This window comes from Nanorana parkeri, unplaced genomic scaffold (genome assembly GCF_000935625.1).
Source record: "Nanorana parkeri isolate BGI_ZX_2015 unplaced genomic scaffold, ASM93562v1 scaffold132, whole genome shotgun sequence".
Taxonomy (NCBI): Eukaryota; Metazoa; Chordata; class Amphibia; order Anura; family Dicroglossidae; genus Nanorana; species Nanorana parkeri.
Window position 1 is genome coordinate 1,350,053 of NW_017306400.1, and position 22,172 is coordinate 1,372,224.

General features: G+C 37.7%; 1 protein-coding gene across 1 annotated transcript in view; it reads right to left on the reverse strand.

Annotated features, from left to right (window-relative positions):
- Positions 1–22,172, reverse strand: part of CFAP54 (cilia and flagella associated protein 54) — a 250,519-nt gene that overhangs the window by 83,603 nt on the left and 144,744 nt on the right. Inside the window, exons 38-44 of the mRNA XM_018553872.1 lie at positions 21,118–21,345; positions 18,294–18,517; positions 16,023–16,152; positions 14,972–15,080; positions 8,791–8,943; positions 4,702–4,902; positions 2,496–2,583 (exon numbers count right to left, since the gene is read on the reverse strand). Coding sequence (XP_018409374.1) covers positions 2,496–2,583; positions 4,702–4,902; positions 8,791–8,943; positions 14,972–15,080; positions 16,023–16,152; positions 18,294–18,517; positions 21,118–21,345 — 1,133 coding nt within the window. The remainder of the gene's footprint in view (positions 1–2,495; positions 2,584–4,701; positions 4,903–8,790; positions 8,944–14,971; positions 15,081–16,022; positions 16,153–18,293; positions 18,518–21,117; positions 21,346–22,172) is intronic.

The window sequence follows — 22,172 nt, forward strand, 5'->3', positions numbered from 1 at the left end:
GAAAGACAGCCCTGACTTTGAGAACATCAAAGGGATTACAAATAGGAGTGATTTGTCTAGATATGGGCAATTTTAAAAGGGGTTTGTGTTAGGCAAACAGAGGATCTTATAATGTCTCATTTTGGATTCTAAAATAATGGTAGGAATATTTTCATCAAAGCAAGCAAGGTTGTGACTACAATCCATTATACCATTTATACTCTATCAAATAACAATAAAACTCACAGTGAGAGAAAACGAAGCTGCAGCTTTCTTCCCATGTACTTATGCTGCCCTCACACTTTTAACACAATTTTGTTTAACAAACATTTACAGAGTGTGATTATATAAATTAATTTCCAATGCAGTGTAAAGCTGTAATGGATTATAGCTTTTATCTGTCAGCTTGATAACTAAATTGCTATAATAAATATGGTACATTCCAAAGAATGTCATTTTTCACACTCTAATGTAAGAAGATAAACAGCTATACCAAGGGAAAACTGACAAGAAAGTTAACCCATTGTGAGGCATTACAAGTTGATATTGTATATTATAGGATTTTCGTTTCAATGTGTTTTTTGCTGGACTGTAAACCATGCAGAAAATACTGAACCGCAGCAGCAGAAACCTTTGGAGCACCTTTAGAATAGGGTTTGTTGCAGTGCTACAAATATACAACTTACTGACTTTATCAATAAATAAGAAACACCAGCCTGGTCTAATTTTTCTAGACCTGTGGAAATTAGTCCCAATACAGGTTAATTTGCAGTCTTCCCCAGCAGCATATAGTCTCCTTTCTTTACCCCACCTGCACCCTCCTGCTTCATTCATTGCATGGACTGAAAAAGGTCCTGTGTAGGGTAAAAGTCACAGGAGTGGTGGTTTACACGCATTGTTGGACTCCCATTTGGCAGTATTGATATGCCCAGTGCTGTCACATAGAGTCACATAAAGTCAATTACATGCTCCTCCATACCAAAGAGTACTGTGAATTTACTTTGGTTCCTGGTGCTAAGCAGAGCAGCAAGAGAGTGACCAAAGTGTAGGCATCAGTGATGAGTGAATGTGCAATTTCAGAGGAAAATAGCAGGCAGGTTCTAACATGAAACAAAAATGAGAATATGATATTAGAGACAACAGCCAGAAATATTGCACAGACTATATAGTCAGCACTGAAGCAGTTGCGGTAGGTTGCATTTTGATAATGACACACAGCATGCAGCTTTTCATTGTGAAAATCCATATTTAAGTGTATAAACTGTATGTCACAAAAGAAGTATTATACAGACTACTTAGACAGCACTGCAGAAGGTAGAGAAGGCCAAATTGTTATGACGCAGGCAGCTGTTCAGGACACAGCCACATTAAAGAGTAAATTTAACACTAAAAAGTAAGGAATATTGTACAGACTCCATAAACAGCATTTACACAACCCAAAACAACACAATATATATATATACACTGTATCACATTCAAAATTAATAAATGTAGTACAGACTGCATAGACAGTATTTTAACAATCCCTAGTAGGTCTCATCTGCTAAATCACATGCCTCATGCAGCTTTTGAGGACAAAAACCCTATTAAGTGCATATTTTTAGATTAATAATGATGGAATATTTTACAGACTGGAGAATATCTTCTAGGCCTCATTGGTTATCATATACCTCATGTAGCATATAAAGTGTATTGTTCTAACATTAATAATGAAGGCATATTGCAAAGAATCCATAGGCAGTATTTCAAAAATGTATTGTAGGCCTCATTTGCAAAATCACATTCCCTAGGCAGCTACTGTGGAAAAAAACACCCTGAAGTATATATTTTTCACATTAGGAAAAGAAGGAATATTAAACACACTGCATACACATTTGAGCATTATTAGCATATACGCATTTAAGTACTATCAAACAGGGTATAATGTGAATAGTTCAGAAAAAATACCATTGCTTTATTTATATAAATCCACATATAAATTTAGTTCCACTAACTAGCACAGTAAATTATAACATAAAATGCCCACTAACAAACATATATACACTGTATATGTATTTGTTTACAAATTGAAAGAACACGTTTCCATGCACTTAATAAAATCTTGCTCAAGAAAATCTTGAAAAACAGTATGCAATAATAGCTAAGGACTTATTCTCACTAGACTGCATCTTTTTCCATTTTTACAGGAAAGTGTTCATGATTAAAAACAAAAGCAATCAATAATAACTGTTCAAATGCATTGCATTATACTACAAAAATAGTCCTACTCAACCATCAGCTGAGCAGTACTACACAAAGATACCAAGGTAAAAGTGTAATTTTTGCAACAAGAATGATGGAATTATGGCAACAAGGTTGTATAAGTAATCCTGTCGATGCAAGTTCCACAATGAAATCACGAACTTGCTCAATTGTCACTTGCATGCTCTTCTCTTTACCTATTCTAAAGAAGTCAACCTTATGAAGCATACAGCTCTGTTACTATATCTGGGAACTATAAGTTTAATAAATGTTACCTTTTATTCCCTGTATACATATATAGATTGCCAAGTTCATGGAGGGCTTGTGCTTTAAGGCCCTGCTGTCTGCCCGAATGGAGGATTTCTGAAAAATTATGAATAAAAACAAGAAATATTACATTTATCATTACTTTGTGTAAATAAAAAAATACACAACACAACTATGATAATGACTGTAAACCCTTCATTTGGCCACGTAGAACACAAGCATTACACATTTCTTGCACCCAAAGAATAGGTAGTGATTTTTATTACCTATCAACTTAGTAACGGCCTTGTTTTGACTGAATTGTTTCAATCAGTTTGTCATCAGTTGGAGACACTTCTGAGATTATTCAGAATTTACTGACATGTGCATTTTACCTGCATTTTACCTACTTAAAGACCCTAATGGGAATGCAAAACCAATTTGAAGCAAACAAAATCCCATAGACACAGACGCTTACCGAGTTAGGTTTGGAAGCTTCTATATATACATAGTGATCGCTGAAAGCTCATGTACAGAAGTATAAACTGCTGTCTTCTATCACATGTACCATAAACCATGAGGGTAAAGTGTACCTGTGCCCAGACTAATAAATTGTATAAAAGCTTTACAAAAAAACCATCCCTGACCTCTCTAGCTGGCTAACTGCATGTACTATGGAGTAATTAATTATCAAAAAAACCTCAAAGGTCACAACAAAAAAACCTCTAAATTCATACTAAAGTCGTACTTTAGTCAGTTTATAACAGCTATGAAACATCTAAGAAACACCTACTGTGTGCTTACATAAGAGGGCTGGCAAGCTGCTTTCCATAGAAAATAGCTGAGACTTCATTGCATTTGTGAACTTAGCAATGAATTTCTACACAATGCCTACAGCTACAAAGGGAAACACTAGCTTGTGTAAACAGATTTTACTCCCTGTTCATACTAGGTAAATACTCTGGTGTGCCTAGCATAGGCACAGGTTCACTTTAATGTAGCATAGGCATATTTAATTGTATGTATGTAGCATAGACACATTACATGTATGCATATGGCTTCTGGAACCGATAGGAGTATGTTCACTTTCCAGTTGACATGCTTCTAACAGTTCATAAATTCAATGTTTAATTTGTGCTGTGGTATCCAGAACCATTAAGGAGCTGTGTAATGGTTCTAGTACAAATGAAGTGCTGTAGGACATTTTATTAATATGCCTAAGTCTGCAGCAGCCGAGTGAACTGTCCCAAACAGAAGATCCACCACCTGACTAGGGTATTTTCAGAGGGACCCCTTACTACTGTAGCCTTCACCCCCCAACCATTCTACCAATAAGGCACACCAGACTTACATGGATTGCCAAAGGCCACAGCAGCACATGCAAGAGGCTGAATGTAAATGATGCTTGATTGTTTTCAATTAATTTCCTAATGTACCTTAGCAAAGTGAGATAATTTTTTTTAAATGTTTGCTTTGGATAAAGCAAACAGTTCTTCTTTCAAAAACTTTCTATCGTCAGATTCTTGCCCTGTATTTATAACCAAATATATACTAGGTGGGGTTAAACTTTAAACGTGTTATATCTTTTTTGTAGAACATATAAATGTCTTATTCAAATATAAATAGATGTAAAAAAATGATGTCCAAGTAATACATGCTAGTGAAGAGGTGTTTCTTGTTTTGTTATTTTAATATATGCACACAATATAAAAAAATTTGAAAACCATTGAGGCGTAAACTACCTCCGGTTACAATGTACAATAAGATGCACAACTTTGTTCTATTGTCTAGAATGGGCTGCATTTTACACAAGACCTTTACTTATTAGGTTAACCTATAATTTGTTTGTGTGGAAACAAATTTGCAAATAAATAGATATGTCAGTAAAAGATAAATGATGTACTGGCAAGTTCATGGCATACTGCGACAGGGGGCAGTGTCTGCTCTTACAATACTCAGTTCATGTTGGGAAGCTATACTGTTTCACAGTGACAGCATGAGGGATTTTAAAGGCCACTTTAAAATCCCATATGCATACTAATCTATCCCTCAGATCATCCCCTCCCTCGACATCTTCAACCAGGAGATTAAACTAACTTGATATATTTGGAACTATTTTCCTGTCACTGTCCATCCTTAAATTACTTATTGGATCTGGAAGACATTAATCCCCAACCCACAGATTAATTGATCTAGCAGTGTGTCTTATTATCAGTCAAAGAATAAATGTCTTACCAATAGTCTTGTCATAGGAAGCTATAACAACTGAAAGTTGTGAAGGAGGGATTGGCTTGTTTTCAATAGAATACACAGACACAAATTCTTCTTCTGAAAGGTCTGGAGGGACAGACTGGTGAGCTTGCAATGCTCCCGTGGAGAAACCGACTTTTCCGTAGGAGGTGTGCATACTGCTAAGCCTTTCTTGTACATTAAAGTCTACAAAGGAAACACAAATTTTGAGAAATCTCAAACTATGTACAAATTATCTACATAAAGAATAAAAATATACTTGCAAGCTACACGCAACAGCACAATCAGCAGATCTTGGCACAGACAGCTTATAATCAAACCTTCGCTATATTAATTTCAACTACTGTACGTCTGCAGATTGTCCCAGTTCTGGTAGAGTCATACTTTTGAAGGGTTGTTTTAGTGTCATCTCTCCAGTCAGCACCCTCCTGCTTGACAGTTTTTGTTTGTGAGATTCACAGAACACTGATACTTTACTGGCAGACGGCATGTTCTAGATCTGGCACTACATACAGATAATGATATGTCCTGGCCCGAATATCTAGTGTTGTCTCCTTGTATAAGTTGTAAGTTTCATTTCAGGTATTACATTTGGATAGTCTGTCCTGGTACTACTGATAGGTGTTATCCAACGATATACTGAATTTATCTCCCAACAGCAAGAAAAAAAAGATACTGTTTTGTAAGGATCTGTAGGATCTGTAAGGATTTGTAGTGCAGCTTCGTAAACTGTTCATTCATAATCCCCAAGCTTTTGTTTTGTTGAGGCTGTTATTGCTTTTAGTCTTCCAGAAACTTTACACTCACATCCTTCTGTTACTATGAAAAAAACTATAACTTTAGTTATAGTTTTGAGTGACCTACAGTATGTTAAAGCTTAGTCACTACAGGTCTCAGCATCACTATCCAGCTAAATATTTCAGCTAAATAATTCCAGCTAGATACTCCAGCTAAATATTTCAGCTAGATAATTCCAGCTAGAATACTCCAGCTAGATAATTCCATATAAATGCCATATTGGCAGATATTTTCTTAGTCTGTATGACTAACAATAATGTGCAAGATCAAAAAGTGGGACATTAATAAAACATGTGCATTACTGGAAAAAGATGCATGTTCTGCACTTTGTGCATAAAGGTGAACATGTGAGCTCTGTGTTACGTAGCCATTTCCATTGTGGGTGGGTTGTGAGCTTAGCCTTCCTGCGTGTGTTGTACTGAAGGGCAACATTTACAGAGAAATTAAAACATGAATTGTATACTTTGTCATATGATAATTATGGTTAATCGTTTCCTATATTTTGCAGGGGCACAAACAAAGTCTGCTAAATACAAAATATGAGTTAAAGACTAGCATTTGTACTGGAATTGAATAGTTCATAGAAATAATGATAATAATGACTCTCAGGCATTAATAATTTGTAAATATGTTTAAAAGAGAACTATGGGGTAAGTGTTTTTCCCCATTGTTCTCTTAAGGGTCAGGGGAGGACATAAACTAGTATCCTCCCGTGACCCAAAGCTCATAATATCGTGAGATACAGCTTGCGTTATACTGAGCCCGCTGCAGCAGGGACGGATCCCGACATTACTGTCGAGATCCATCAAGCTGCATGATTGACAGCTGGTTCTGCCTATCTAGAGGCAGAGCCAGCTGTGCCTGCCCCCTTCCCCATCCGTTCCCCTAGTCAGAGCTGGAGGATCGGAGCAGGGAGGGGGGAATCCTTGCAGGGAGCTGTGAGTGGCAGTCACGGCTCTCTGCAGGGACCTGATCAAGAAGTGAGCGAGCGACGGTATGTGTTCACTCACTTCCTGATCTATTGAGCCGACCTGTGACAGTTTCATTGTCACACGTCGACTCGAACTATGAGGTTGAGTGAAAATCACTCACCTCATAGTTCTTCTTTAAGTCTGGGTTAGCATTTCATACAAGCATAAAAACATTTTCACTTCCTCTTGTGTCCCCAGGTCAGGAATTGAAGGGAAATCTCTCCAGTGTGTAAGCTGGCTACAAAGAAGACATGAAGGATTTTAACTACTGCCAATTCTATCTAAAACAAACAAACATCTTTGGTTTTAGATATACTTTAAAATGACTCTTGCACCAGTTAAGTAGGTTCTGTAAGCAGAAAGCTTACCTGCCGCTCAGCAATGGGTTGTTGGTTTTAGAAAATGTGGTAGATGTAGAATGTTTGGTTCCTATTCTCTAAAAGACCCCAGCTTAGTGATGCATGACATACAGTCTAACAATTAGAATGCATGTTTATGTGGGAATATAACATACTGGAGTGAATTTATCATAGAAATTGCGAGTGTTTGAACTTGTACAGAATATATTTGCACCAGATTTATGATGCTAGTGTAATGTTGTTGATAAATGAGGTTTAATAGACTCCAGGAAAGAAGACTTGTACACCTTAAAGAGTACCTTGTAAGCCTCCCCATGTGATGGCAGTCAAAGTAAAGTAAAAAAAAAAGTTTTTTAAATTGAAATAAAATAAAATAAATCTATCAATAATAAAAAAAAAGTCCTCCGCGAGCAAGCGCATCGCCACGTAAACACGCGTCGGGTGCGCCTACGTATGAAAATGACGAACGCGCTACACATGTTGGGTATCGCCGCACACGCCGGAGAGCAATATTTCTAGGGCCAGTATTTTGGGGTATCTCTAAATTGATGACCTGTGGGGGCTTTTAAAGCGTCTTCTATGGACTTTTTGGGGTAGTGCAGTTTTTCGCCGTTTCACGGACGCACGCAATTTGTAACCTGGACATGTTGGGTATCGTTTTACTCGTTGTAACCTCATCTTTTATATTTCATTTAAAAAATGGGTAATTTGTTGTGTTTTGGGGCATTTAATTAAATTTGTCACTAAATTTTGGGGTTTAATAAGGAGTTGCGCTAATATTGCGCAACATAAAAATTTGCAACTACCACCATTTTATTCTATAGGGTCTTGGCATTCAGAAAATATATAATGTTGGGGGGTTTTACGTCATTTTCAGGCCTAAAATGTGGAATATAACATGGGTGCAAAAAATGAAGAAAAAGGCCTCAGTCATGAAGGGGTTAACTGTCGCTTCTTGAAGAAGTGGTCATGGGGACTTCTTAAGTTGTGATTGCTTTCTTAGGTGATGCTCCAGTTTCATACAGCCCCAGAACAAGTGCAGATGAAAACAGGTGCAAAACATGTGCAGTTGGAAAAGCAGTGCAAGCTCAGGTGAAAACAGGGGCACATGTTAAAAAGACAGATTTGCACATTTAAAAAAAATGATCTAAGAGGCTAAAACTGTTGCAATTGCTTTGATCAATTCCCCCCACTGTATTTAACAATTAAAAGGCAAGTTACAATGCCGGACCGTAGGGATTAAAAAGTATACATATGTACAATTTCAAGTGTTGATTGAAGTAAGAATGCCACCAATCACTGTAGAGGACCAACAGCGAAGTAAAGGGAAATGGGGGGCATGGCAAGTAGAAGCTTGAATTGTGAGCACCAGTCAGGGTTAGCATAATGGAGCACACTAGGTTTACTATCTCCATGACTGACTACGCAGCTATTTAAGAATAATGCAAGCACACTGTAGACATGCTTTCAAGACCAGGTGGTAGTGTAATACTGGGGGTGATTTTTTTAAAGCAGTGCTTACATCTCTTTTCCTCCTATTAAAAACAAGTTCATGGGTCTAATTTGGCTCAATAATGTTTTCTGTAATGTTATAAAATCTTTGTGTAGCTCATCCTGCGATTGCTTTTCTTTTAGCAGCCATTGAGGAAGATTGATGGCTGCAGTCTTGTACATTCATATGGAAAGAATTTACAGATTTGTATTTGAAATTGCACTATTAAAGTTCTGCAGAGCAAACAAGCTAAAGTTACATAAAAATTACTTTTAGACAAATTTTAAAATTAAAGTTCACTGTGTTCTCATTGAAAACACTGCATGGTTTCCCTTTAATCTAACGTTTACCATGTAAGCAAACAAACTTTTGAACATGAGCAGCCATTAGTGAGCTGCAGTTATAACTATATCAAATGTTTTACATATACCAGAAAAGGTTTGACTCGTTTTACCTTGACTGTAAGCAAGAAATAACATTAGTAGTTTTCTGCTGTGTTTAAGTGCTCTGCTTGAATATTTCGATTTCTGAAGACTATCACGGAAGCAAGAAAATGTGTCCATCACATCCACTGGCACACATGTAGGTGTCTTAGGTTTTCTACTATCTGCAAGAAAAACACAAAAATTGTTGGTTTTATAGCATTTTACTAAAAATAATGACTTAATTGGTTAGATGGGTTAATTACTCACTGCTTGTGAGTAATTTGTGCAGCAATAAGGAGATGTGCCCTCTTTATATATCTCCTCTATTTATCAACTGAATCATTAATCTGGAATTGTAACTGCGGATGGAAACAAAACAAGTGACTCATCTTCTCAAAAACAGTTTTATTTTGTAAGCACTTATACTTCTAAATGTATGAACCGAACTTAGTAATGTAAACATAAGAAGAATGAAGGTCCTGCTGTTGCTTATGAGTGGATTGCAATAAAGGCAAAGTGTTTCCTCTGTGTAATATCAGTGAAGTGCATCTTAAGCTTTAGATTTTTAATGGTGCACCCAGTCACAATGGAAAACTAGGCGAAGATGAAAAGAAAAGTAGATTCTGTTGCTTAAAGTGTGTTAAGCCCAAGCTTTCTGGTGAGGGTTAGAACCCACGCCAAGTTTTTACTGCTACCCGTGTCCGTCCTGGGTAAAAGTTATGCTCTTTCTTTGTCCTGGTGACCACTGTCACTAAAACAGATGTGGTGGAAAATCAAAAACTTCACCAGATGTCTGTCTTCATATTTTTGTATGTGTAATACTGGATCATATACATGTTTGAACTGTATTCAGTGCACGAGTATCAAGGAAGTTTCGTCTTTTAATCAATCACATAGAGGTTTTGATATTAAGACAAATGTCAATCAACTTGTAATGTGATTTATATTCTTAAATGCCCTTGTGGGTTACTCATTTAGCTCACTTGTTGTTCAGCTGGAAGCCGGCAGTGTATTAGGAAGTGATACAAAGTATCGCTGAGGAGAATACAGTATCTCCTCAGAATACTAAGTATCAAAAGCCACTGTAAATAATAAATTAACCCCTTAGTGTAAACTGTTTTTTAAAGTTTTAAAAAAATGTAAAATAAAAAAGTTTAAAAAAAATATGATTAATACAAAAATTATAAGATAATATAGTACTGATGAGGCTATTAAAGGTGGGAGACAAACATACCACATTCTAAAATTGTTCCACACTAAAATTGTATTTCACTCCTTGTATTTTGTGACCTATAACTCCCAACATAAAATGAAATCCCAGACATATGATATACCCTATAAATCAGGACAAATAAAATAATTTATTATGAATTACTTTCTCTTAGCTACACTGATTATGTACACATTTTTATTGCCAAAACTGTGGAAAAAATTGTTGGTTTTTTTATGTTTAAAAAAAAAAAAAAGAATTTATATATGCATATGTCAGATCAAATTAAAGCCAATTTTGTCATTTAAAAAACAGTATGTAATATGTGTAGGTACAATTAATTAGTATAGTGCATTTTCTGAGTAAAGAATAAAACTTCCATCACACAATACATAAATATATTATTTACATGAAAATTATATTATGAAATAATACATTTACAAAATATATAATACTTTCAATAACTATTTTTTACATAACTGACCCGAATGCCTTCTGCCTTTCTATTGGTTGCAGCAGAGAAAGATCCTTTGAAACGCTTCATGCACTTGTATACATTTTCACCATCATCCTAGCAAGACTACATCTAACTTTCCACAAATGTATCAATTAAATGCCTAGCAGCAATAGTCAGAAAGCATGTCTTTGTCGAGTGCATTTTCTTTTTAAAATCATACAATGATCTGTTGGGGTTGATTTACTACATGCAAATACAATGTTCACTTTAAAAGGGAGTTTTCTCTTTCTTTGCTTAACGGATAATTTCCCTTTCTCCCCAAATGTAAGAAAATTCCATTATGAACACAATCGCACTGCAGTCCTGCACTGAGCTTTTATAATAACGCTTGCAAATGGCGAGCACTTATTGGTCAGCATGACCACCAAGTGCACTGGCTGCCACACGAGGATGGAGGTTCAAGATAAAGGTATGACCAGCAGGGGTGGCGAGAGGGGTCACATTTGTGTGGGTAATTTAATTTTCTCACTTTTGACAAGAAAGTGGAAATTCTCTTTCATGAATGTGGTGCAAATTCAGTATGCAGTATCTTTGTTTACATATGACTGGATGATGGGCGCTATTTACTAAGTGAAGAAAAAATTCCATTGTAAAGTAAACAGCCTATTTGCTTTTGGTAAATCAACCCCATTACCTTAGGCAGTTTCTAAAGTTTTATATACTGCTGTGTCAATATTGGCTTTCCCTTGAACATTACCAGTTTTCGGTGGGCGCCAACTATAAAAATATGAAAAATAATTATCTTGTATGCAGTTAAACACAGCTGGTTGCATACAATCATTTTGTAACGAAGCATTAAAAAAATATTATTTGCACCGTGACAAACTAGTTGAATAATCTAAAAGTACAGTTTGAGATTAATAAAGCGTATACCTCCCCCCCTTATCATATTTACAAAATGCCATGTCCCTACAAAATGGGAAAAAAGGGTTCAGACCTCTATTCAATCTAATACCAATATAGATGACAAAGAGATAGAAAGCTATTTCAAGGTAGTTCCTCTTTTTCTGTAGATCAAAATATGACTGCTACTCCAAGTACATCTGTTCATGATAATTAGGAAAGTGCTCAGGGATGAAAGAAAATGTGTTCATTTGTGTGATATAAGAAATGTTGTTAATTGTATATTGTCTGCTTACAAGTACTGTATATAAACAGCTTATCTTATGAAAGGGCCATACTTTTTGCTTTACTCATTGATTTCAGAACATTTGTCTCTCTGTATTGCCAGCATTCTTATAAAAACGTGGCCTTAAAAACGTATCTTCTTTCTCATTGGTTAACTTTTATTTTCTCTGTTAACTTGATGCAATGGGCAGAAAAGGAAGATTCGCAACTTTTGAGGGAAGCTTTAACACATCACTTAAAGCAGGGGTCTCCAAGCTTTTCAGTACAAGGGGCACATTGTATATTCAGGGGCCCAAAAAAAAAGGTTTGTAAATTCATAAAATAACATTGTAATGAATAAGTCCCCACTTACATCCCAGAGCCCATCAGGGCCCCCCTTATATCCCGGAATGCCCTTACATCTTCAAGTGCCCATCAGAGCTTCCTCTTACATCCAGGAGTGCCCATCAGCATAAGGATTTTAAGTTCTTACTTAGAGCAAATTTATTTTTCATAAACGTATTTTATTGACTTGTAATATGCCTCTAAACTTACTAGGGAGTTGACACTCCAGAAAGTGTAAACTCCCTAGCACAGCCTCCTACTACCTTGCACATCATATCCCTCTCCTCTTCTGGAAGTGCCTAATTATGTGAGAGCTCTGACTATGCTGGGGCTGCTGACATCACATCCAAGATGGCAGGACCCATCAGCACTCGCATGGCTCTTGGATATCTACACAAGGGAGAATTGGACAGGTAAATAACATGCCTAAAGTATATTAACGTGGCAACAAACTCAGGAGCTAAATGTTGAAAATCCATTTAGGTACCTTACTTAATAACAAAAATGTAACTTTGTGTATCACACGGCTGTAGATCCTCAAATCCTATCTGAATTCATGCTGGCACTGTCCTTCCTTCTGGAGGGTGGCTACTTTTGTTCCCCATGTTTCCGGTGTATGTTGTAAAGTAACCACCGCTCCAAGCTCACTCCCTTGATAGACTAAAAACTCATGTTTAGTTTACTAATTTGTATTGAGATTGTAGTCCATCACAGGAGTGAGCTTGGAGTGATGTCAACATTACAACACGAACAGGGACCCTATCACGTAACTGGCTGGAGACTGGTTGGATGAAGGGGCTCCCCTTGCACCTTGTGTCCCCCAAACTCTGAGGATGGGAATAGAACCTGGGAAACAGCAAGTAGCACGAGTGCCAGTGGATGGGGCAACTCTGTGCCAGGCAGAAGTCCAGAATCAGGATCGGGTATAGCAGAGCAGAGGTCACACCGGGTGGACAGCAGGGTACCAGAGCAGTAGGCAGAATCAAGGTCAAACAAGCCAAGGGTCACACCAGTTGGGCAGTGAAGTACAAAGGATGAGGCAGAGGCAAAGTCCAGTAACAATTCCAAAGTCAGAAGGCAGGAATCAGGAGCAGTCAGGTACAATCTGGGTCAAGATGCAGGAGCAGAAATCAGGCAGGACAAACAGGATCACAGGGATAAGCTGAAAGACCATCCAGCAACTAAGCCCAGGCTGTGCCTGCTTTAAATAGGGTGCTCAATTCAGAGGTACTACATCACTTCCTGTGCGCCAGATTAGCGTGTCTGTGCCCATATGTCCACATGCGCCTGTTTTCCTCTTGTACGAAAAACTGGACCACACACATGCGCTGTAGACCTGATTACCTTACATACTATGATGCACAAATAAGATACATTTTTATTAATAGTTAGAGTACTTGAATGTATTTTTAAAATGTGACTCTTGAGTTTAGTGTCACTTTAAATGCACATATAATCTTATGGGTAGATTGTGGTTGAAATGATTGGTCTGGCAGCAATGTCTCTTAAAGCCCTTATCTCAGATTAAAACACATTAGAGAGGAGTGCTGGCAGGTTTATGATAATTTACAGAAATCAAGAAACATATCTGAACACCGAAGAAGGCAAAAATGAAAGAAATTGTTTGATGATGGCACCATTACAGAGAAACTGCAGTAAAAAAAAAAATGTCAGTGTCTTCCCATGGCATATCATGCCATATTACTGCTTTACTCTGAAGAGTAAGACAATTTTTTTTAACAATACATAGTTTTCTCTAGGCAGACTCATCTCATCTTCCTAAAATATTCCCCAAAAGTCTGAAATAGGAAGTATCCTAAACACCTCGTCTGCTCACTGTCATGGCATGAAAGGTGCTACTTTTTCAGTTGCAAGTAAGACAGACTATAGACAGAGCCATATTAACAATACACAGTGCCCAGACAGGTTGCATTTGTATATAAAAAAAGTAAAATAGAGACATGTCTATGTAAAAAACAATCTTTGTGTGATATTTGTACAATCAGTAAATTTCCTTTTTATTAGGGATGCACCGATACCGATACTAGTATCGATATCGGTGACGATTCGGGGTATTTGGGCGGGTACTTGTACTCACCCAAATGCTCCGATGCCTAGCACGAGTACTTCCGGTATCAGGCAGCCGGGCAGCGCGTCATTACAAGCTGCCCGGTTTCCCGATTGGCCGGGAAGCAGCTCTATGCTCCCTCGTCACTTGTGATGAGAGAGCATGGAGCCGACTTCCCGGCCAATCAGGAAGCAGAGCAGCGCATAATGACGTGCTGCCCGGCTTCTTGATTGGTTGGGAAGCTGGCCAATCAATAAGCTGGCCTCGTGAGGTAAGGTTACCTTACCTTAGTATGTCCAGCCTGTCACCCCGGAGCCGTATGGCCGGCCAATCAGGACGCCGGGCGCCGTGTAATGACGCGACGCCCTGCTTTCTGATTGGCCGGGAAGCTTTCTTCATGCTCCCTCGTCATCTCATGACGAGGGAGCATGGAGCTGGCCTCCCGGCCAATCGGAAAGCAGGGCGTCGCGTCATTACACGGTGCCCGGCCAGACGTCTCCGGCTGGGTACCGGAGGAGGGCCACGTTCTCGCTGGAGAGGCCCGGGGGTGACAGGCTGCACATACTAAGGTAAGAGGGGACTTTCTTGTTAATCGGGAAGCCGGGTGGCGAGTCTTTACACGCTGCCGGGCTTCCCGGCTAATCAGGAAGCCAGGTGGTGAGTCACTACACGCCACCTGGCTTCCTGAATGGGACTTCCATTACTCGGTAATTGGTATCGGCGAGTACCATAACAAATTATCGGTACTCGGTACCCAAATACCGGTATCGGTGCATCCCTACTTTTTATAAATAGTTTTTTTTTTAAATGCAGTAACTACCAAAGTCCTGTGTGAGAGATTGAAAAAGTACAATAGTGTGTTTCTGCATGCATTACGGATGATGGAGAGAAAGAACATTGTGGATGTTTATTTGCTTAGGACACAAATGTATGTCAAGTTAACAAATGTAATATAGCTCTGACCTGAATGAACAATGTGTCCCTTCCGATCAATATCGGCTCCAGGATTCCTCACTTTATTACACACTCTGCCAACATGAGGCTGTTTCCCTATATAATTCCTGCAATGCATCTAAAAAAATCAACAGAGAAAAAGAATACAGCTGAAAGCTTATGTTAACAAATCTTTTTATTCAATTTATAGTGTGCATGTTCTTGAAATAGCATAACAGCAATGTGACTTTACAGCTAATCCAGTGTGGGGGAGGCAAGGCTGTTTATCTTGTCCTTTAGCAAAAATACAGTATCATAACTGCATTTTATGTTTCACCAGCAGATCTTTCAAAATGAATGTGTTATGTACTATTTTCTTTTTACGTTGAGCAGAAATAAAGGTTATTGGAATCATTATGTCTATCAAGAACTCAAAACAGTAAAACTCTACAGTTATACTTCATGACACAGCTTTGCATGCAGTAAATGAATATAATTAGCATGATCGCAATGGTATACAGGTATAACAATATAAAAGTAGTGAATATAAAAAAGGATTTTATAGATACAACAGTTAAAGAAACAGAATGCAATATGGGTACAAATATCAAAAGAAGAGAAAGGTAACCGGCTATAGAGGAATACAAATCAAAGCAACCCCTAGATTTAACTGTAAACGCAGAGTTGGTGGAATGTTCATCCATAAATGCCTGTACTGTCTCCAAGCTGTAGCTAGATTTACAGTGGAACAGCAGCCATTTTTTTTATTTACATCTTTTAACCAAACAGAACACAGATGGTTATAAATAAACATAAGTAAGACTAGTACAAGATCATAAAGGACATACTCTTTTTTTACGGGCAAATTGTTTTAAGAAGGGCTACAAAACTTTCCTTCAATTAAACTAAATTTTCTGAGCATACACTTAAAGACCAAAAATAAAAAAATATATTTATTTCCATGATAAATATTATGGAATTTTTTCCACAATATTTATTATGGAAATCATTTTTTTACTGGTAAACACAAATATATTTAAGTTTGTGGTGATAACATAAACTATACATTTTACAAACGAACCTTGTCATCACTGTTGCCCGGTTGTGTGTTGATGGAAGAATCACATGGCCCTTTTGGTTCAGAAATACTGCCAACCAGCATCCTCTGTGCATAAACGAGGAGTGGGGTTACTTGCTCAGTAAATCTTTCACTGTTGTACAAAGAAAAGTATGTTAAAGCTTTACGTATACCACTTATGAACAGGTTTCTGAATACCATTTATGAGTTCATATACCTGTCTACAGTATTTAATGTAACATGGTACATTTTCACAGAGATCATCAACTAGCACTATTATTACAGAATATTTTCTGAATGATTAGTTCCTTTAAATTCCTAGCATGTAATCTTTTATTTTATGGTACTCTGAAAGCTAATGAAGCCCTGAGCAGAAAAAAAAGACACATCCTGCCTACAGTTGAAGTTACTGCTACTATTGTTGGGATGCGGGACATAGTGCGGCACATGCGGCAGATTTACGAACTGTCAATCCTTCCAAAAGGAGATATGAAAAACAATTTTTACTTTTGTTGGAGGAAGGACCCATGGCAACCAATTATACTTTACTGGATACTGTGAATACAGTATATACGTGCATACTTACTTTATATATGGTAGGCAGAAGGGGGTCTAATTAAGTCAAAACAAGGCCATAAAAAAATATGTGCTGCAACACTTAATTATACATGCATCTGCCCTTACACTTTTCTCTTAGTTCCCTGCAAAGTTCCACATACACCTGTTGATCCTGCCAGTGAAGCCCACCTAATGCAGCTTCCTGTGATGGTGTGGCAACGCTGCTGGGCTGCTCTTGAATTCAGAGCAGAGTTTTCAGGGATCGGCTAAAGGCAGACAGAGTAAGAGATAGCCATACAGGTTGGAGTAGGCAATTCCAGAGGTCAGGGAGAAGCTCTATGGAGCAAAGTGGTCAGTTTGGTGATAATTTGAGATGAGGTTGGTGATGTAGCCAAGGGCAGAGTTGTGGGTGGCATTGTATGTTGTTGGGCAATCAGAAGCCATTGAAGGGATTGTCAGAGAGCGGTGGCAGACAATGAGTGGTTGGTTAGGTGGATGATTTTGGCAGCAGCATTCATGACAGACTTAAGGAGGGATAGCCTGTCTCAGAGGGAGGGTTTTATAAAAGGTGGGAAGAAATTTTGGGTAACCACTTGGTTTGGCTCTTTCCTACAAGATACCTGAATATGTTTACAAAATATGGTTATTGGAGAAAAAGGTGGACATAGGTGTCACTCACTTCGATGTCCCCATATGAAATTAAAGTCTAAGTAACTTTCTGCAGTTACCAATAGAAAGCTAATGACGCATGAAACAGAATGGCTAGTAGTAGTAGTTTGTCAATTTTAACTGAAATTGTTCTGTAATGTAACTCAGTCATCCAAATCCAATCATCATGGTGTCTTGCAATGTGTCAAGATAGATGTTGATTGTACAAAGCAGAAAGTGTGACAATTTGTGAAAAGTTGGGAGTGTCCTAAACAAACCTGTGGTGTCTAAACAAAATTACATGTGTTTTCGGCAGGGAGTATAAACCGTGTATTTATCTACTTGTCTGGAATTTACTTTCCAGATGGTGTTGTAATTAAGTTTGAAAGAAACTCAAACTTTTGCAATTAATTAATCCACATCAAACAAATATCAAATATATATTGTCCAGCAAAGTATTTCATTACATTTTTGCCCAAGCATTTACAGTCATCACGATTACAATCAGCTGGCTCCAACTCTCTCAGCTCAGCTCCCTAAACGTCTTGTCCAGTACAAGATCACAAGGAACAGAGCAGTCTCGTGCAGCTGTCCATCCAGTATCTTGGAGAAGGGAGGAATGAGTGAGAGGTAGCGGGGAGCAGGGTAGTGACTTAATGGTAGCCCAGTAGTGCTTGTGTGTTTATGGAGACACACACAGTTTACTAGCACACACAAGGGTGGCTCCATAGCCACCCAAAAATAGGAAGTCAGGACCAGTACTCAGGGGACCAGCTGATTCTGCAGGAAGCTAAAACTTTTAAACATCAAGGAGTAGCATCCATTGTAAGTTACATATTTAGCATTTGAAATAGTTTAAAAACTTTGTTTCTTAAATATTATCTTAAGGATGGTGGTCCATGTCAAGAAACCCAAGAAACTGGCATCACTGGATTTTCATGCTTTAATATTTATGCCAGATTAGAAAATGCTTACTTCAAAACAGTAAAGTGTAATAGATTTCACTCAAGATATAAGTTTAAAAATACATATAAGTTGAATTTGTTTTTCAGATGTTGAGAGACTTACTGAGTCAGTATATTGAACTGTACTGCTACATGAATCAGTGTTCCCCATCTTTTCATGTAATATAAAACTTCTATGGCTTTTAGAACCAGATCACACATCCAACGCATGTCAGTTACTGTGACATCATCAAAGGGGTAATCAAAAGTAAGATTCGATCCACCTTCTTCATCGGCAATGCCACCAATACAGCTGGGCACACTGAACTTTTCATTCTCATCAACAACCTATGAATGCAAATTGCAGTATGTTAGATATGAAGCAACAATTTTGCCAATAATTAATTAATTGTTCTTGATGTGAACTGAGAACTGCAGGACATTTTAAGAGTATATTTATACAACCCGTGCAGACGGAAAATTGGCATGTCTTTGAACATTCCGTTGTTTGTTGTTGCACAGTAGACAGATGCCCATGGCAAAAAGCAAAGTGTTCCTCAGGGCATATTGAATGTTTGTATAACTTATACAAGGACATTTCTTATAGCATTGCACAGAAAATTTAGTTTAAAGATACATTCTACTGGCCGAAAAAGACAAAGTTCTCACCTTGTCTTACTGCACAGGGATAGACATTTGCATCTCTGTACCATTTTCCCCAGAGTATAGAGTAGCAAAAATCGCTCCAATCTGATCTGAGAGGGCTGGGGCTTTTTGCTGCCAGTGGAAGGAACATAACATGTAGGGTGATGGTGATAAGTTTAAATCTTTTGTGGAAGCCATTAATTATTTTTTTACAAATTTGGATGTGCTGTGTTTTTGCTTTACAACATCAACAGGAGTTATACTTCAAGCATTCATCTAAATCGTTTTGGTTTTTTTTACTTTACAATATATATTTTTCATCATGCCGTGGTTCACAGAATACAGGGTGTTCTGTAAATGGCCAAATGGAGAAAAGGCACATAAATGGAACTAGCGTTTCCACCTATGAGAGCTACAGCTCACATACTGGTGGGCCAGAAATACAGTGGAAGCTGTACTATCTGTCATCAAAAATAAATATAAAGTACAGGCAGCGATACAGACGTGTCATACACCTCAGCAAGGGTAACTTGTTACCACCAGAAATTACAGATGCTCATTGCAGGAGTTCTACTTTGAAGCTTAATGTCAGCCAAAATGTTTTTCTTTTCAGTTTTGTGGAGATCAGAGAAGAGTTATTCTGTCTTTATTTCTGTCTGTAACCCCATAGGGGAGATTTTCCCTTACTTTCTGTCCCTGTCACACTAGTACAGAAGCTGGTGGGCATGTAGTCGCCTCTTTTGATAAGAAGTTTTGGTTGGAGTTAAGTCAGGTATACACGCTTTTATCTTCTCTGTTCAACCTACCAGCTGAATTAAGAAAATGGAACAGATTCCTCCATCAACGCTTACGAGCACTGATCAAGGAATCTCCTGCTGTTTCCTTTGTATTCTGACAGTGGCCGATGGCTGTTGTCAGAATACTCGAACAGAGCCGGCAGCTCATTGGCTGCTAGCTCTGCCAGGTCGACAATTTTCCAACATGCTCATTTGATCAGCTGATGCATCAAGAACTGGCTGGCATGTATACACGGCTTTAGGCTTTAAGAGTGCAGATTCAAATGCTTACAAATACCCATTCCTGACTGGTTCTCTTTAAGCGGGTGTCTGAAAACATTTCACATATTCACACACACTTATTAAATCTTAATCTTAAACTTATTATATCTTAATAAGCATCATCACTTTGTGTTTTGTGGTAAATACCATAAGAAATATCCCAAACTGCTTTGCAGGACACTGATTGGCTGCTAATGCTCTACATATTCCCATAAATGTTACTGTAATAGATCCAAATGCATTTTATTGTAACAAGAAGCTGACATTTTTTCCCATGTATAGCCATTCAAACTTTACCCAATCTGCAGTATATTTGACAGTTATTTCTTTATCATTTAATTTCTTCATCCTAATTTCTCTAGTTCTTTAAAGGCCTAAAGGAATTTGTATTTTCCAAATACACAATAAAAATGACCTTCAGCAAGGAACATGTGTGGATTTCTGTGTCTTACAGACATGCGTAAGGTGATTTTTGTTCTCAAGCAAATATAATAAAGGCTGTTTACAGTCCACCCTTCATAAAACAGGCAGTGAAGGGAAGCCGAGACAAACACTAGCTAAGAGCTTTTTTTATTGTGTCTAAAAATAAAGAATCAGTAAGAAGTGTAAAATGTTACTGGGAAAGAGTAATGTGTGTTGGCCTTGTACCAGAATTTGTTCAAGACACTAATGAATCATGTGTAGCATGAAACTAGTGTTTGCCAGCAGCTTTATTCCTCTCTGATTCTCTCTGCTATATGGACATTTTTAATTGACTGTAGTAAATGCAACGTTTTATCTTCAGCTGTCTGGGACAGAACTTCATTTCACTTGGGAGTGCCAAATATTTACTATACAAACATATCTTCTTTGGGGACACATTTACATTTTTAAAGTGTTAAATGTATAATTTTGCAGTCAAATTCTAAAGACAAAATCATCACCATGAAGCTGATATTTTTACAGCTTGATGAGCAAAGCCCTTGCATAATGGGAAGGCGTAATGTGCCTAACACAAGCCCTAGAGTTAGAATTACTTAATTGTGGTCAGTGAGTGGTCATCATGCTTGCTTTGATTTTCAGGGCTGAATTTCAGTGATAGTCAATGATGGTAGATCATTGCTCCTATGCATCCCCCTGAATCTCATAAAAAATAAATGTACTGCACTTTAAAAAGGGGCATTAATCCCAAAACTAGTATTTTAGTTGTTTGGAGATACTGGAGAGTTAAACTGGAGACAATAATACATAATGTGGAGCATATACCTTCAAAGAGTCAGTGTTTTGCAGGGCAACTATCATGTCAAGGATCGAGTCTGCTGCAAAGTACAATGGCATCCATATTTCATGGTTCAGGAGGTCCTTTGTGATTGGAAAGAATCCTTTAGTGGTATCAAATCCTTTAGCAGTCACTTGCAATTCAAGAACAAGGTTCCAGAGTACACGACACACATTCTGGAGTAATGTCCAGTGTCTTCCTCGATGTGCAAGAACCTGAATATTTAAAAAAGACAAAGCCCTATTATTCGGCCCACACTATTAAATACATCTTGAATTGTAAATCTATAAAGTCACCACATAACAGTAAAACAAGGTAAACTTAACTTTTTTTTTTAAGATAATGTATTGCTGGAGGTAATTATTATGGTAGAGTTTTTAGAATGATTACCTTTAAAGTGACACTAAACTCAGGAGTTAAACCTTACAAATGCATTCAAGTACCTTAACTATTAACAAAAATGTATCGTATTTGTGTTTCACTCATGAGTAGATCATTCCTGAATTGCTGCTGACACTGTCGTTCCTTCTGGAGGGTACCTACTTTTGTTCCCCATGGTCCCCGTGTGTGTTGTAGCCACCACTCCAAATCCACTTCTGTGATAGACTACAATCTCAATACAAATAAACTAAATGTGAGATTCTAGTCCATCAGAGATGCAAGCTTGGGCTCATGGCTACTTTACAACACACAGAGGGACTATGGGGAACAAAAGTAGGTACCCTCCAGAAAAAAGGAAAGTGTCAGCACCAATTCAGAGATGATTTGAGGATCTACAAAGAAGTGATACACCAATGATCTACATTCATGCTAATAGTTAAGGAATTAACGATTCAAATGTTTAAGATATAACTGTTTAAGATGAGTTTAATGGGACTTGAAAGTAATTTTTATTAGACTTGCATATTTTACAAGATTGTTGTTGTATTAAGCAATAAAATATGTTGATTAGCACCTAAAGGAAGTTTTCAGTGATAAAGTGCAATCTCTCTCTCCCTCCCTCTCTGTCTCTCTCTCTCTCTCTATCTATATATATATATAT